At 28.9% G+C, this 16291-nt stretch overlaps 1 protein-coding gene across 1 annotated transcript in view; it reads left to right on the forward strand.

The window, feature by feature from the left end:
- Positions 1-533: 533 nt before the first annotated feature.
- Positions 534-16291, forward strand: part of LOC106469053 (probable ubiquitin carboxyl-terminal hydrolase FAF-X) — a gene marked incomplete at its 5' end in the record, with an annotated part of 83077 nt that continues 67319 nt past the window's right edge. The window contains 9 exons of the mRNA XM_013929509.2: positions 534-672; positions 1019-1081; positions 1981-2175; positions 5352-5450; positions 7261-7368; positions 11167-11434; positions 12317-12404; positions 13522-13573; positions 15185-15256. Of these exons, the coding sequence (XP_013784963.1) occupies positions 534-672; positions 1019-1081; positions 1981-2175; positions 5352-5450; positions 7261-7368; positions 11167-11434; positions 12317-12404; positions 13522-13573; positions 15185-15256 (1084 nt within the window). The remainder of the gene's footprint in view (positions 673-1018; positions 1082-1980; positions 2176-5351; positions 5451-7260; positions 7369-11166; positions 11435-12316; positions 12405-13521; positions 13574-15184; positions 15257-16291) is intronic.

A 16291-nucleotide genomic window follows, 5' to 3' on the forward strand; every position in this document is an offset into this window, starting at 1 on the left:
CTGCAGACTTTCCTATACCTTATGCTCTGAAATCACAAGAAAATAGCATTAAAAACAATAATTTGTGATACTGTATAAGCATTTTCCCTTTTATAAAAGTTTTAACAGGATGAAATGTAATATTTTTCATTAAAATAAACTAAAATCAGATGTTAGGATGAGAATTTTATTCCTTGATAATAAACGTCTTTTGAACATTTTTTTTAAGTTGACTAGCATAAAACTGAATCTGAAGTTTACATAACTATATTCTGAAGCAAATAAGACTCAGATTTATTACAAGAATAAAATTAACAATTATATTCACATCCTGTCCTCAATCCCTCCCGTCCACTGACCTTGCAGTATGCTAGTAGGATATAATGCTAAAATCTGGGGTTTCATCCTCAAGGTGGCCACAGTTTAGATAGACTATTGTGTAGCTTTGTGCTTAACCACAAAACCAACATATTATGGCATGTCATAATGTTAAAACAATTTTCTTTTTAGTTTTCAACATATACATGATAATTACAATTTATTTTTTTCTATAGATTGCTGCAAATTTCTTCCTTCAATGGAAAAATGAATGCTCTTAATGAGGTCAACAAAGTGATAGCTAGTGTGTCTTACTACTCTCATCGCCATACAGGCGTTGAAGAAGAAGAGTGGCTTACAGCAGAAAGAATGGCAGTAAGTTAGAAGAGACAGAAAGTTTTGTATATATTTTATAACATCAAAATATTTAAATTTTTTGTTTGAATGTAATTAACACTTCCTGAAAAAACATCTATTTTTGATGCAATAATCATAACATTTTCTTAATGTTAATTCAGATCCTTGTCAAGCAACTTTAAGTACATATTTACCAGCAAGCAGAATCATATCTTGTTCTAGTCATTTGGCTGTATGATTTTTGAATGTGGAACCTGCTTCTGACTTGCATGTTGTGAACTGTATGTTGAATTAACATCTTCTTTCTCAGCTTAGACCTAGACATTGTTTTTCTTTTTGTTGATATGTTTTGATTTTTTTTTAGGAGTGGATAAAAGAAAACAAGGTTCTTCAGATTGTTCTAAGAGATAGTTTACACCAGCCTCAGGTAAGTACTCATAGTAAGTAATGATCCCAATGAATTAGGTTTCTGTAACATGGCTGATTATGTTTATACCTCAAGATAATTGTTGTTTGTTAACAAACACTGGATGATAGCTAATGAGTTGCATCACAACAGAATTGTTGGTATGTGTGTGCTACAAATAGTAATAATATAGGATATCAAGAACTTTAATAACTTTGTAAATAACTTTTAAGATAAATTTCCAAATTATTTCACTAATAAAGCAGTTAATTATTCCATAAGTTCAGTTTTTATTTTATGGTATTTTAAACTACAAAGGGAATTATGTTCATTATATCTGATATTAAGAGAAAAAATAATGAAATATGTGAAATATATATTGATTACTAAAAATTATGATCTTATATAAAAGAACCTATAGTGTCTGTTGCAAGCTGGTATTGTGTTTATTAATTTGAATTCTCAAATCCAAAACCAATTGTATTTTTGATTTCTTTATTTGCAAATAAAGAAAGGTAATTCCAGTTATCATAAAATATATTCTCCATGGCAGTCAATGAGCAATGTGATTTGGTTCTGTTCTCGGAGTATTCCAAGAGTTGGTGATGGGTGTTGTTGACTAGTTGCCTTCCCTTTAGTTTATCAGTTCAGTAAGCATAGATAGCCTTGTGCTTCTCTGTGCCAGTATCTAAAACAAACAAACAAACAAATGCATCAACTAATTGAAACTTGACTTGTACAATTTTAAAAGAAATAAAGTGTTATATTTTTTCACTTGAATTGGTACTATTCATAAGAACTAATTAATCTTTTCAAGGCCATATCAGAACCAGTGTAAAAAAATTTCATTATGTACCTTGTTTTTTTTAGTGTGCTTTATTATGTGTGTGTGGTATACAAGATATATTATCTTTTTATAGTATGTAGAAAAATTAGAAAAAATTATAAGATTCATCATAAAAGAAAAGGCACTGACTCTTGAAGACTTAGATGACATCTGGGCTGCTCAAGCAGGAAAACATGAAGCTATTGTGAAGAATGTTCATGATCTTCTTGCTAAACTTGCCTGGGATTTTACCTTGGAACAACTAGACCATTTGTTTGAATGTTTCAGAGTAAGAAGACATCATTGTTTTTTGTTGTTATTTTTTAGTTACAGTTTATGATTTTGTTGAATGTTCATTTACATGTTGATACATTCAAACATCCTTACACTAACTTTTCAAGATTTTACTTAGGAGATCCAGGTTTCTTGATAAAAGTCTAAAAAATGAAAAATTACTTACTTTGAAAGTGTATCGTATGTGTTTGATTCCTAAATTTGAACAATTATTTAAAATTTTTTGTAACGTTCCTTTCTTCTTTTTTTTTCTGGATGCACATTGAAAGCTTGATTTATTGCAGAGCACTAAAGATGTTGGTATAATTAGTTTAAAATTTAATTTAAGGACAAACTTAATGTTAATTCACACAAAAGGTTTTGATTAGTGCATATAAATTTTCAAAAAATATAAAAACTTGACTGAGTACATATAAATTAAAGGATATATATATAACTTGAAAGATTTTATTCCAGAAAATTTTTTAAATATATCAATTGCAAAATGAAAATTACTTTGCAAACTGAAACAACTGGTCATTAAAAACATCTTTGTGCATGTGTTAGTGGAGGGCATAAGGCATGTATCGTTATGTTCAACTTTCTATACAAGACTGGGTGTTATTATAAAAGCTAACAAATACAAAACTCAAGGTCAGGAAGTGAAAATTAAGCTCTGAACAATTACTGTAACATTGTGAAACTAGAGGTTATGAAGATTTTACAATTTATGCATCAAGATTATTTTTACCCTTAGAAAACTTTAAGAAGCTCTCTTATTTTTTGCTTTAAATTATTTTTTCTTAATTATTAAAAAAAGCGTTATACAGTCTCTTCAAACCATTTTTGTATTTTAGTATTGTGATATTAATTGTGCAAACAGTGAAATAAAGTGCATTAGACTTCCATTAATGCAATTTTAAAAGTAATACTTAAGTAAAATTGAGTGACTATTTTAACATTTCTGCATTCCTTGAGGAGAGAGAGTACACATTTTTTAAGAATTTTTAAGATCTCACCTAATAAAGAAAACTTTACATAATAAAATACATTATATAATTTATTTGTAATCAGTTTCAGCACTTTTACAAGTATCTTATGTTTTTTTTTTGACAATTATTGCTTAGTAATTAGTTTGCCCCAGCTAAATGAGTGAATAAATTTAATGGACAGTTTTTTTAAATAATGAAATATTAACGTAAAAGTTGAGAAAGAAATATATATAGAAGATATGATCTTTTTTTTTATATTTTAAGTAATTTTTTCAAGACATTTAGGTCACATACAAGTAACTTGCTTAAATCTTGCATTCCTGGGTGGAATTATATATATATTGAAATCATTAGAAGAGTGGTAGTAATAGCAAAGCAACTGATTTATTAATTTTCAAGTAAAATTTATATTAAGCTGTTGTTCTTTATCTCAGTTATTAATATTTTCCCCTACCTAACAAAACACTGTATCCTGTCAGTTTTTATTTTTCATACCACAAAGTTACTGTTATACTAATTAACTAACAAAAAAAAATGGCATTATGGATAACATGAATAACTTTTAAACTTTAGTAATTTATTCTTGCTTCTGGCCACTAGAAACTAAGCTTTGTCATAAGTTTGTACACAGTCCCTACCTCTTTTACTCTTAGATGGATTTTGTTAGCAAAATTTATAGAATTCTGAATACAATATTTTGTATTTATATTTCATTAAGCAAGAAAATGATTTTTCAACATTAAATTACAGTAAATTTGTGTTATTTTATTTCAAACTATAGAACCATAAGCAATCTTAACTTATTACCCCCTGATGGCTTACCATTTTTACATATTGAAAATTGGATTTTATACATACTGGCTATTTTGGGGTATTTTCAAGTTGCTTGTTCGTGAATAGTTATATCCTGAACCCTTAAAGTTGACTTGTTAATCTGGCAAAAGGTTAAATTAATCTTATGCACTGCATACAATAAGAAGTTTAATTGAAACTAACCAATTTTAATATTCAATAAAAATGTAAAAACATTTTTGCCCATCCCATTTAGTAATAGTTCATAATTCTTTAACTGAAGCTTCCTATATCAGTGTGCATCTAGTTTTATTCTTCCATAAGAGCATCAGATACAATTATGTATTAGGAGAGTGAGAGAAAGTAATAATATACATTCTACATAGCAAGAAAAATCTAAGCAAAAGTTTCAGGTATGACTTGTTATGGATGGAAAGATATCTTGTGAAAGTTTACACTTGAAAATATTACTTCAAAACATTTAGGAAAGGTTGTAAGAAGTTGAAAGGAAAGATTTCTGTACAACTGAACCACAGGAATACTGCACAATACACTGGGCATGTTATGTGCTGACTAGTTAAGTTTGATGTATTATTTTTGTCTCATTTCTTATTGATCTTCATACTCTCCAACTCAATTTATAACATCAGATTCAAATATCATACAAATATTAAAAAAGTTAATGTAATTGCACTTTTGACTGGAAATAGGTGGGTTTCTGTTTATTCTTAAAATGTAAAATTATATTTTATATCTCCCCTCCATGAAACTCCTTTCACCCCTCTTTGGGAAAAAACTGGAAATGCCGTAGATGTTTTATTCATTAAAAATGGTTATATACTTAACTTTAAAACTGAAGTTTAAGCAAATTTGTGTGTTTTATTTTTATTATAACCAAAGTCAGCTTAATTTTTAAGCTTTTGATAAGATATCATTTTGCTATGATCAGACATTAGGGTTGGTAATAATTTATAAAGCTAAACCCCAGTAAAGCAAAAGAATTGTTAAGCTATACATGTTTTTCAGTTTGTATTGAATGAAATGTTCATAAGGATTTTAAATGTGTTTATAACATTGATAATACTTCAGTTTTCTAGTAAGATTTATTGTTGAAATTATTTTCACTAAACAGAACATAAATTATATGTATAGGATAAAGTATTAATTTATTTTAGAGCCACTTCAAACAATTTGACATTTGTTAGTTGTTTTGGAATAAATAAATGAAGATATCCTCAGTGTATTCTTTACAGACTTCCTTGCACACATGCAAGAGCTTTTATAACAAAAATGGGTTCAGTATCCTGAAACTTTGTTACTAACAAGCACAATAAATGTTTTTCACTAGCTTATGACGTATTGCTGAAAGACTGATAAACAGTTTCAAATATTATTTTTCTTGTTTCAGGCAAGCTGGGCCAATGCCACAAAAAAACAAAGAGAAAAACTTTTAGAATTAATCCGAAGGTTGGCTGAAGATGACAAAGATGGGCTTATGGCTCACAAGGTATAGCATGCTATTGCCTGTATATGTTTTAGATCCTAGTGGTGGAACATTTAATAACCAAACATTAAGTAAATTCAGTAAAAGTTATGGGTTTTATTTCAAAGCATCTGATTATTGTTTTTATAATACAGAATAGTGTTCATTCTTTTGAGCATTTGTTTATAGCTATTGCATTATGTGAGGTTTTTATAATACAAAGATGTTTGTTTATAAGCAGTATTTACACACACACACACATATGCAAGTAAATTTTCCCTTCACTGAAATAATAATTGTTAGTTAAGTAATTGTATAACTGCATTTTTATTTTCATATTTTCAGCTTAATGTATAATGGGAAAATTAAAGATTTAGGAAAGTACCAAGCATACATGTTATTTTTTTCTGTCTGTGTGTAAATATGTTTGTTTAAAGACTCCCAGTCGTTATATAAATGAAATATAGAAATATGTAATAAAAATTATCTGTACTTACAAGTTTTATTAATTTGTACCTTTAATTAATCAGTCATTATTACAAGTGATGTGTTGCATTGTAATACAATTCTGAAATTAATTTGATAAAAAAAAAAGTATTTTGTCCATATTTTGTGTAAGGATACAAAGGTGACATGTTTATTTAATGAAAAGCTTGTATTCTACCATGTTGTTTCACTGAATATATCACCTTAATCTGCTAAGTACACCTAGCTCAGAACTTAAATGCAAGTTGTGTCTATTGCTATAACTCAGTTATGTCAAACTTTCTACTTTTCCTTTTTTGTTTTAAACATCCTGCCTTTTTTTCCTACTTTTTCCTAATTTTCATTATGCAAAAGTGATTGAATATGTATCATAAAAACTCTTGTGTATTATATTCATATCACACGAAAATTAAACACTATCATACGATTAATTATTATTCTTAAATGACAGTCTGTGAACAACAGATACAGGACTTGAGTATTTTCATATTTAATATCTTGCATTATATGTAATAAACAGGCTGCAACAGTATCTGTTATAGGAGAGGGTAGAGTAATGTGGTGTAATACCCTGGTGTGAAACATCCTATTTTTTAAATGAAATTGTTTGACACTCTGAAATTATGAACCTTCTGAGTAATACGACAAACTGGTTAAAAAGACTGATTCCTGTGCTGTCACCAACAGGACAATTGAAATACGAAGGAGTCACTTGTGAATGTGTAAGTCATCAATGACTGTTGTGGAGGCTCCTCATAAAAAATCTGTCACAGCATTTTAAATGCTGTTCCAAAAAATAAGTAAAAAAAATATTACTCTAGTGATTTGAACGGGCCTAAACGTTGAAAACCTCAAAGAGCCTGAAATAGCCAATAACATCCAATTTTTTTAATGCTTCATATTTAAAAAAAATTTATATCTATAGAGATACAGAATTTTTGTTCTTTGTTTAGAATATAAAATTCAGTTCATAGTTGTAGCTTAACATGCCTTCAAGTTGTAACATAATGTGCTCAGTGATGTATGAATATTCTCAGCTACAGTAACTGTCAAGTTGAAGTTGAAAAACAACTGTTTGAAATACATAACCATATTTTGTTCTTCAAGGCTTAGTTGATTATAATATAGCAGCTCAACCAAAGAGATTTTGCTAAAACTAGCCTGTATTTCAGTTTCAGTCAGATTTAGCAGACAATAGTGGAAGGCCTTTTTTAAGATAATGTGTTTTTTTCCTATCAAAGGAATATATATATGTTTATGACCTTAAAGATTATTTCCATTAGTAAAAAATATAAGCATATACACTTACAAAACAAACCAGTGTGTAACATTGTTGGTGATTTTTCAGGTCCTCAATCTCCTGTGGAACCTTGCCCATAGTGATGATGTTCCCACTGACATCATGGATCAAGCACTTACTGCCCATGTGAAAATCCTTGATTATAGTTGTTCACAGGTAATTGTCAAATATGTTATAATCATTAATCTGAGTTATTCAGATGGTGTTGTTTGTTCACAGTGTTTATTCAAATGCTGTTTTGGTATCATTTATCTAATTTTTCTGGAAGTAAAAGTGACTTGAAATTTAATGTTTGGTAGTAAATGTAAAATACATTGAAGGGTAGTGAAGGAACCTAGACATGAAAGCATAATGTTTAATGTTCTTTATATTGTGTTTGTATTATGAAGAGTGCAGTTTTAGTTTGTGTTTTAGGTAATTATAGGTTTTGAAAATGAAATTAATTTTTTTCTTCTAAATCAGCCTATTTGAAAAATATGTTATGATAGTACCAGAAACAATTTACAAGAGTAATACATATGTATTGCTAGAGCACTATATTCACATTTCAGTAATTACTGTGTAATGTTCCCTACCATATTCATATTGAAGTGATGAATTGAAATGTACAGAATGAGTTGAAGAAGTTTACCAAATAATGAGATGCAGAAACTTGGTTAAAAAATTTATTTTTAGTTGTTTAAGTATTACTCCATAAAAACAAATGTAACAGAAAGTTTTGGTAATGGTCCAAATTTAAATAAAAAAACCTAAAACTGCATTTTGAAGTGCTGTTTTTTAAGAGAATAGTAAGATATGTTCTTTTAATCATGATCGTTGATGAGCTCATTTTCTACTCTTGTATGTTACAAATTTTAAATATTTATATATATGCTTTTCATTTTGGGAGATCTAAACAAAAGGAATTTACCTCATAATATAAAAAAACTTGTACAAAAGAATATTGTTTCATCATTAAGTAGAAAGAGATTAAAAAATAAATCAAAACTTACATGAATATTGTATTTAAGATAGACACATTTTAAAGAATCAAGAGTTGAACTTGAATATTCAAATTTAAGATTTTTCTTTCAGAGCTAGATAATACTTGTTGATAAAAAAATAAACTTTTTTACAGCTTTTTCACTCTATCCGTTATTTTTTATTTTTATTAAATATATAACTGAAAACAAAAAGATGAATATAAGTGGCTTGGAAAGATATTTACCAGTTTTTGTGTGTATCTATAGGTTAGGGCTTGAAAATAACTGTTTTTGACCACTGGCAAATAATACAAACTAATTCATGAGTTCTGTGACGTCAGCGAATATAACTAATCAGTTGATGTGAATTTTCAGGAAATTTATCATTTTTGATTTCTTACTATAAAATTTTAGATTTATGTTTGTGCTAATGGTTACATTTTCCTAGTGTGAAATGAAAAAAGAAAAAAATCTGAAACGCCACTTTGATACACTGTGTTTGCTTGGTATTTTAGACTAAATTTTGGGAATTTCAGTGAAATATGTACAAGAATAATGCTTAACATATTACCAAAAAACTTATCAACTGATTATTGCATAATGGGCATGCTTGTAGCCAGCTCTTTTTACAAATATTTTTAGTCATTGAACTGGTCTGAATATTCATAATCATGCCTTGATTATCAGTTTGCAAAAGAAATACATATAGTGCCTCTTCATGATCTCTCGCTAAACACTAGAACTACTGCCAATTTTAAGTTCTTCTTAGGTATATAGAAAGAAAAAAAAATTTCCTGTATAGGTTATTTTGCAGACATTTAAGGTGTACCAACAGGTAGACTTTGAATAATAAAGTTGGTATTTATATTTACTCTTATATTAGTTGGATGGCAAAGTCTATAAATTTCACCTTTGTAGAACTTTTTGGTTATAAGTTTGAAACTGCAATTTTCCATCAGAACAAATATATATGTATTCATCTGTTATTTTAATTTTTAAAGTTTATACTTAACTTTATTGGAAGAAATAAAGTGGGCACAAAAGTGTGTGAGGAATGTAGGAGCACCCATACTTTATTCATTTCACAATTTAACAACAACTATGACGAGACTAAGTTTAACTGAAACATGTAATACCAGCATATTTATATATTTTTTTGTCTATTAATGTACAGAAGCATGGTCAAATCGTAAGTGAATATTATTTAACAAGTGTGTAAAGTTAGATTGTAGACATGTAACATCATCATGTGTCTGGAGTTTGGTATGTCTATATCCAACTGTTGTCCTGAGAGCAAACACATGCTCCAGTGCCTCATAAGTGTATGCTAGTACAGCTGTAGCAAGCAGTGAGACACCAACTTCCTGTTACTTTACACTCCCAAGTTTTGACTTCTAGTCTGCTGTCTGGAATTGGATTCTTTGTCATCAGTAGTAGCATTAAATGATTTTTTTTTCCATGCATTATCCGTAAGAAAGGTAGAGACTGTTTTGCTATAAGACACTGGTTCCATTTAAAATGTGCAAGTTTCAGATGAAAAATTAGTGTGGCTTTAATTGGAGGGAGAGAATCCACATTGGTTTTAATCTTCAGAAACATTGAGCAAAGCACTTACTTGTATATCGGTTGCTGATGTTGCAGGATTACACAATCAACAGATGAGTTCCTACACAGTTGCCATAGTACAATCATCAAAAAACTGTTGGTTGCAAAGCCATGTACCAGGTGTGAATATATCAGAAATTTCTTCCATGTAAACTTTTTTTGTGATACCAGCAAAGTCATTTAAGTCAGCTTGTTATTAACTAAAATGCCAAAAAACTCTTGCATACCTTGTTCAAAGGGCAACAAAACAATAAAATTAAGTATAAACAGATGTAGACTGTTACGAGCTTTAATCTATTTAAGAATATACGGTTGCAGTTTCCTGTTACAATCTGCAGTAATTCTAGAAGGAAAAAAAGGGTAATTTAAATTAATTTTTTATGGTGGATACAAGGTTGGTAAAATCGGACAAGTCCATATAGAGTTAAGGTAGCAAAAGTGACATAAAACAATATTTTACTTTTTAAGAACTTTCATATTTATTTAGGAAGTTTTATAAATTATGCAGAAGAAATCTGAAAATTTTCAGATCAAAAAAATATTTTTTATCTTAATATGAAAATAACTTTGCACTCTGAGCAGTCAACACTCTAACTCCATATATTCATGGACAAATTGTTAGTAAAAATACTAAATTCAAAAATCTGATTATTATTATTCTTTTATGTGTAACGGACTTGTAGTGTTTACTGAAAGCTTGCCAAACTTTGCAAAGATATACAAAGGTTAAAAGTTATAATATGGAAACTGATGGTTATTTTGTGGTTACAAGGTCGGTCATATTGACCAACCTCATATGGAAAGAATTAAAGAGCTGTGACATATATAATTGTCCAGCCATATGGTATTGTACTGTTGAACAGTTAGAAAGCTGCTGTGAGACTTGTAATGTTTACTGAAAGCTTGCTAAACTTTGCAAAGATATACAAATGTTAAAAGTTATAATATGGAAACTGATGGTTATTTTGTGGTTACAAGGTCGGTCATATTGACCAACCTCGTATGGAAAGAATTAAAGAGATTTGATATATATATAATTGTCCAGCCATATGGTATTGTTCTGTTGAACAGTTAAAAAGCTGCTGTGAGCCAAACATTTGGTGCTAAGCATGTTACCTGCAGTGCTACAGCTCATAACACAACACTGAGTAGCATTTTCTCATCAGACAGGTTGTCCATTTCAGTAACATCTTTTAACAACAATAATAGTTTTATGTAAGAGCCATTTTAAGCACAATTTGTGTAGAATCAAACAATTAATTTTTTAGAGATCTTATGCTTATTCATTTGATCATTACTTTTTAATACAAGTTAGAAAATTTCAGAGTGAAATTCTGCATGTGAAACAGATGAAATTCTCTTGGTCTTTTTTTTTATTAAATCCCAGGAACGAGATGCTCAGAAGACATACTGGCTGGACCGGTGTGTGGAAGAATTAAGAGCTGATCGATGGGTTATACCAGCATTAAAACAGATAAGAGAAATTTGTTGCCTGTATTCTGAGGCTCCTCCCAATTGTAACCATGCTCAGCGTTTACCTCACATGTTTTATCGACATGAAGTTATCAACAGGCTACAGCAACATCATTCCCTAGTTATTTTAGTGGCTGATAACCTTACTACATATATGAACAAAGCTCGAGCACTGGCTAAAGGTTTGTCTGATTTGAAATAGCTACCTGTTTTTTATATAGGTAGATATCTGTAATGTAATAGTGTACTAGTGTAATGTTTGCCAATACATGTATGAAGCCTAGATATTTTAGTTTTATTTTCTGATGAACTTGTAAAAGAAGATACTAATTCAAGCTTTGTCAGATATGAGTATTTTTTTTTTCTTTTACAAGTTTTAACTTGTATTTGAAATATAAAAACCTAAAATTTTTGTATTACACTCCCCCCCCCACACCCACACACAAAAAAGTCCATTCTTTGGCGAAATTGGACTCTTTTATGAAAAAAAATGGTTTCATTTGAAGAACATCTATGATTCACCAAATTTTACTGTGATTGGATTATTGACTGCTAAGTTGGCAAATGTTTTTCTGTTCTTAGGAAATGTCCAGATAAATGGCCAAATGTAGAGACCAGTTTAATAATTTTATGCATTGATTTGATAATTTCAACAGTTTGACATATAGTTATGGATGAATTTACCTTTGAGTATTAACTTAGAGTAACTTACAGTATTGCATATTTTGGAATTTTTTCTTTTTTAACCTTAATAGTGATAAAATAACTCACCAATGTTAATATCTTTTGTCTATATTACGAGATAAGGTATAGTTTTTAATTTTTAAGAAGTATATGATAAGATACCTATTTAAACCTCAAATATATGAAGGAATAGTAAGTTAACATTTGTAACTAAAAGTCTGTTAAAGATTATACTGACATAAATTAGGTCTAAATATTGATTTTTTTTTAAATGGGAAAGCTTTTTGCCCAATATAAAAGCTAATAGCAGATGATTAAGTTAAAGAGAAGTCAATCCAAAAGTTATGAATAATTTTAAAACTGGAAACCTTTAATTTCAGAACATCCGGAGGTTGATCCCAATGCACTTTCTTCAGACAGTCGATATACTCATGCCCAACAAGTCCAAGAACGACTTAACTTTCTCAGGTAAGATTTGTTTATAAGAGAGAGAAGTGTTCTATGTGTACACAAAATATATGTTAGTCCATATGAAAGAAACTTAATCGTACATATAAACATTCTTATTAAGAAGTTAACACAGGATCACATACAAAAGTTGTAATGGTTTTGTATATGTATATAAACATTTGTTTGTCTGTGTGAAAAGTTCTTAAATATTTTTATAAACCAATATGCTTAGTTTAAAATTTCATAAGCATTTTTTGTGAAATGTTATACCTTTATGGATTTGCCATCACAATTAATTTGACATTTGACCATGTAGGAATATTTCTGCTAGGACCAGTTTTTTTTTTCCATTGTCAACTCCTTATCAAGAAGCAGATTTGAACATGACATAAAAATATGCATAAGTTCAAATTCTAATAAAGGACCACTTACATGTGATGACAAAATATACACAAAAAATGTTTTTTGTGAAGTTCTAGATGAAGTTTAAACACTTTTTTTTGTAGATATCCTTATTGTAATGTAATTCATTTTTAGAAAATATGTTAATAATATTTTAAACATTTTCTGAAGCAGAATAAATAAGCACTTACCATATGATAACCATTCATCTAGTATATTATAGATGCTAATTTTTTTGTTGCTACTTGTGGTTGAAAACTACAGGAGAGGATTTCACTAATATTTGAAGAAGAATTTGTCAGCAGAGACTACAAGCAGTTGTAAAGAATTTGACTGATAACTTATGATTTTGTTTCTCAAGATATTTGGTATATAGTGTATCACTTATTAGACATCATAACCTTTTGATCAACAAAATATATTTGGGCTATTTTGGGCCAGTTCATTTTACATTTCAGCTATATTGTTTCTGTTTATTTTATCACATCCATATGTTTATGAAACTTCTATGCTTTTCAAGTTAAAATTAAACTGTCTTATAATTATTTTTGTGTCAAGGTATTATCTTTGTATTATCCATTTCAGAAACATCATATAATATAAGACCTGGTTCAACAATATATATTTTTTTAGAAATCCTATTTCAGACTGGTTCTGTTTTCTGAATATAAAGGGAAGAAAGAAAATGCTTTGTTGGATTCAGATTTCCTTACATTATTATTTTTTGTGATAGGTTCTTGTTGAAAGATGGTCAACTGTGGCTATGTGCACCCCAGGCAAAGCAGGTGTGTGATGAAATTTGTGTATTTTCATTTAGTGTACAAGTGTGACTTAGTCACCTATGCTTTCTCAAAGTATGTTCTTATTTCTTTTGGTTCTAACTCTCAATCTCTTTTGGATATGGATGTGTAATCGTAATCTATGAATTTTGTTAATGGTGTATATTCTGAACAAGCAATAACTAGTTAGCATTAACCAAAAAAATAAAGAAAGGTTAAGAACATCTCCATATAAAGTTATGAAATGATACTAAATATTATTGTTTTTATCAAGTATTGTGTGAGTCGAAAAAATTAATAGTATGTGATTGAATACACATCTATTTCCAGCAAAAAGATACCTACATATATCAACAAAATAAAAACCCTATGTGTGTTGCAAACCCCTTTTTTTTTTACTGCTGTAATGTCAGTACACTTGTAATGTACAAAGAGTTTTTCATTGCACATTTTTTCAGAACATCATGATAGTTCTATAAATGCACATGTTCAAAGTGTTTATCTGGTTCAGTTCATATGTTTGACATTATAATAAAACATTTGTGTGGGGGAAGCCAACTGCTGTTAATTGTGCATAATACTGGTATGCAAAATCTTTTTTCTTGCAAACAAATTAATTATTAGATGCTTCATTTTTCTTTACTAAATAACTGAAGAACTTTACTAATTACAAGTATTTTCTGTCATGAGTAAATTTATTTATTTAAATCATATATTGCAAAGTGGACAGTGGAACACTTAATATTAATTCACAGAGTAAATTTAATAAATAGCAGTCATGAGGTACATAATCATTTAATTTTATTATAAAAATACTTTTTTTTGTAATTGTTTAAGACCTGAAAAGTTGCATGTTTTAGCTGTTGTATATATTAGGTCAAGTGCTTAATGTTCGTAAAAAGTAATCTCATAATAAGTCTGCTTGATATCTTACTATAAAGATAATACATAATGTGTGTGTTATAATCCATCACCTTGAATTGACTGACTCAATTACCATATATTTTTTTTTTATGGTAACTGGAATCTCTCTGACATTGTACATGGGCTATTTTGTTTTAGGATTTTTGCCCTAGAAGGGTGATAAAAATAGCACTGAAATATGGTATATTTTCCATTTTTATAGATTTTTGGCTTTGAATTCAATAGCCTATGTTCTTAATTAGTTAAATAAGTCTGTTATTACACTCCACGAAACAGGGTAAGCAATTAACATGTCATACAATTTTTATTTTCATTAATTCTGCTTTAGTTAATTCTGTTTTTCAATAGAATACTGAAATCAGAAAACATCAAAAAAAAAAAAACAAATCAACTTGAAAGTACTTGAGGTTTGGACTTTTTGGATTTTTAATTTATGCTGTAACAGTAATTGTTTTCAAGAAAGTCCAAATAGAGTGGTTTTCCTTAACATTAAGTGTATTAACAACATAAATAATATACATATTTTTCAACATGAACTTGCCTTATTACTTAATATGTTAAGTTAATTGTTCAGTAACTTGAAATATGATAGTTTTAAACATATTTTTGAAATATATCAGATTTGAGTTTTTAGCATTAAGCTTTCTGGTGAATGTCCTTTTATACAGGAATATTACTTTTGCTGATTTTTAGATTTGGAACTGTTTGGCAGAAAATGCAGTATATACAAATGACAGAGAAGCTTGCTTTAAATGGTTTTCTAAGGTAAGAAGAGACTTCCAAACTTGATTATTTTTAACTGATAGAAGCTGTTGATCATGACAGCATGGTTTATATGTAAGTTACAAAAATATGAAGCTGTTTTTAGTGTTAACCCTAAAATGGATCTTTGTAACTATATCTAGTAATATATTTGTTCATGAAAAAGTGCTCTTTAAAAGTACATTATCATAGTATAGGTTCCAAAACAAATCACTGGCGTTAGCTAAAAGCCTAAATTTTGGGCAACTGTAGAAATGAAATACTGTATTAGCCTGAATGTATTAGAATGTTTTTTTTTCTGAAACTAAATTAATGAAAATCCATCTCGTACTGCATTTACAGCCTATGCTCTGAGGTGCCTACTAAACAATTGAGAAGTGGGCTATTTTGAGATCATTCACCTATCTCACCTTAGAATCTGAAATTGTTGCTGTTTGTCTAAATTTCAAAAAACTGCTTGACAAGTTTAGTTCATTTATTTCAGGTGTGTCTTTAAAATTGTGTTAGTTAAAATGGATAACCTGAGAAAGTTGTGATCTTGTGGAAAAGTATGGGATAAAAAAAGGTAAAATTATCAAAGTTATTAAGGAGGAGTTGTAAAAAGGGGGCTACTTGTGTTAGCTGCTTTTCATGGTAATTTGATTGCTGATTTTAAGAAACAACTTTCTACCATGAACAATGAACTGACTTAGTAATAATCCTTGGAGGAATGACGTTTTAGTTGAAAGTCTTTGACGTTGATTGTAAACAAACCACTTAATTCTCTCAACATGGGCTCGGTCAATTTGACGACAACGTGACATCTTTGTACTTGTTTAAAGTCTTTATAGATTTAATACTTGTAACTCTCAATATAGTGGGTATATCTTCACAAAATTCAGTTAATATTACAAGTCTTTAACATACAAAAACTCGTATTTCTTTGTGAAGTATTTTTTAATAAAATAAAGATATGTCCATGATTATATTGAGTATTTGTTTTGAATAGTCCGAGTGCAAAGTAATTTTCATGTTAGAATTTAAAATACTTTTCGTCAT

This window comes from Limulus polyphemus, unplaced genomic scaffold (genome assembly GCF_000517525.1).
Source record: "Limulus polyphemus unplaced genomic scaffold, Limulus_polyphemus-2.1.2 Scaffold94, whole genome shotgun sequence".
NCBI classification, from domain to species: Eukaryota; Metazoa; Arthropoda; class Merostomata; order Xiphosura; family Limulidae; genus Limulus; species Limulus polyphemus.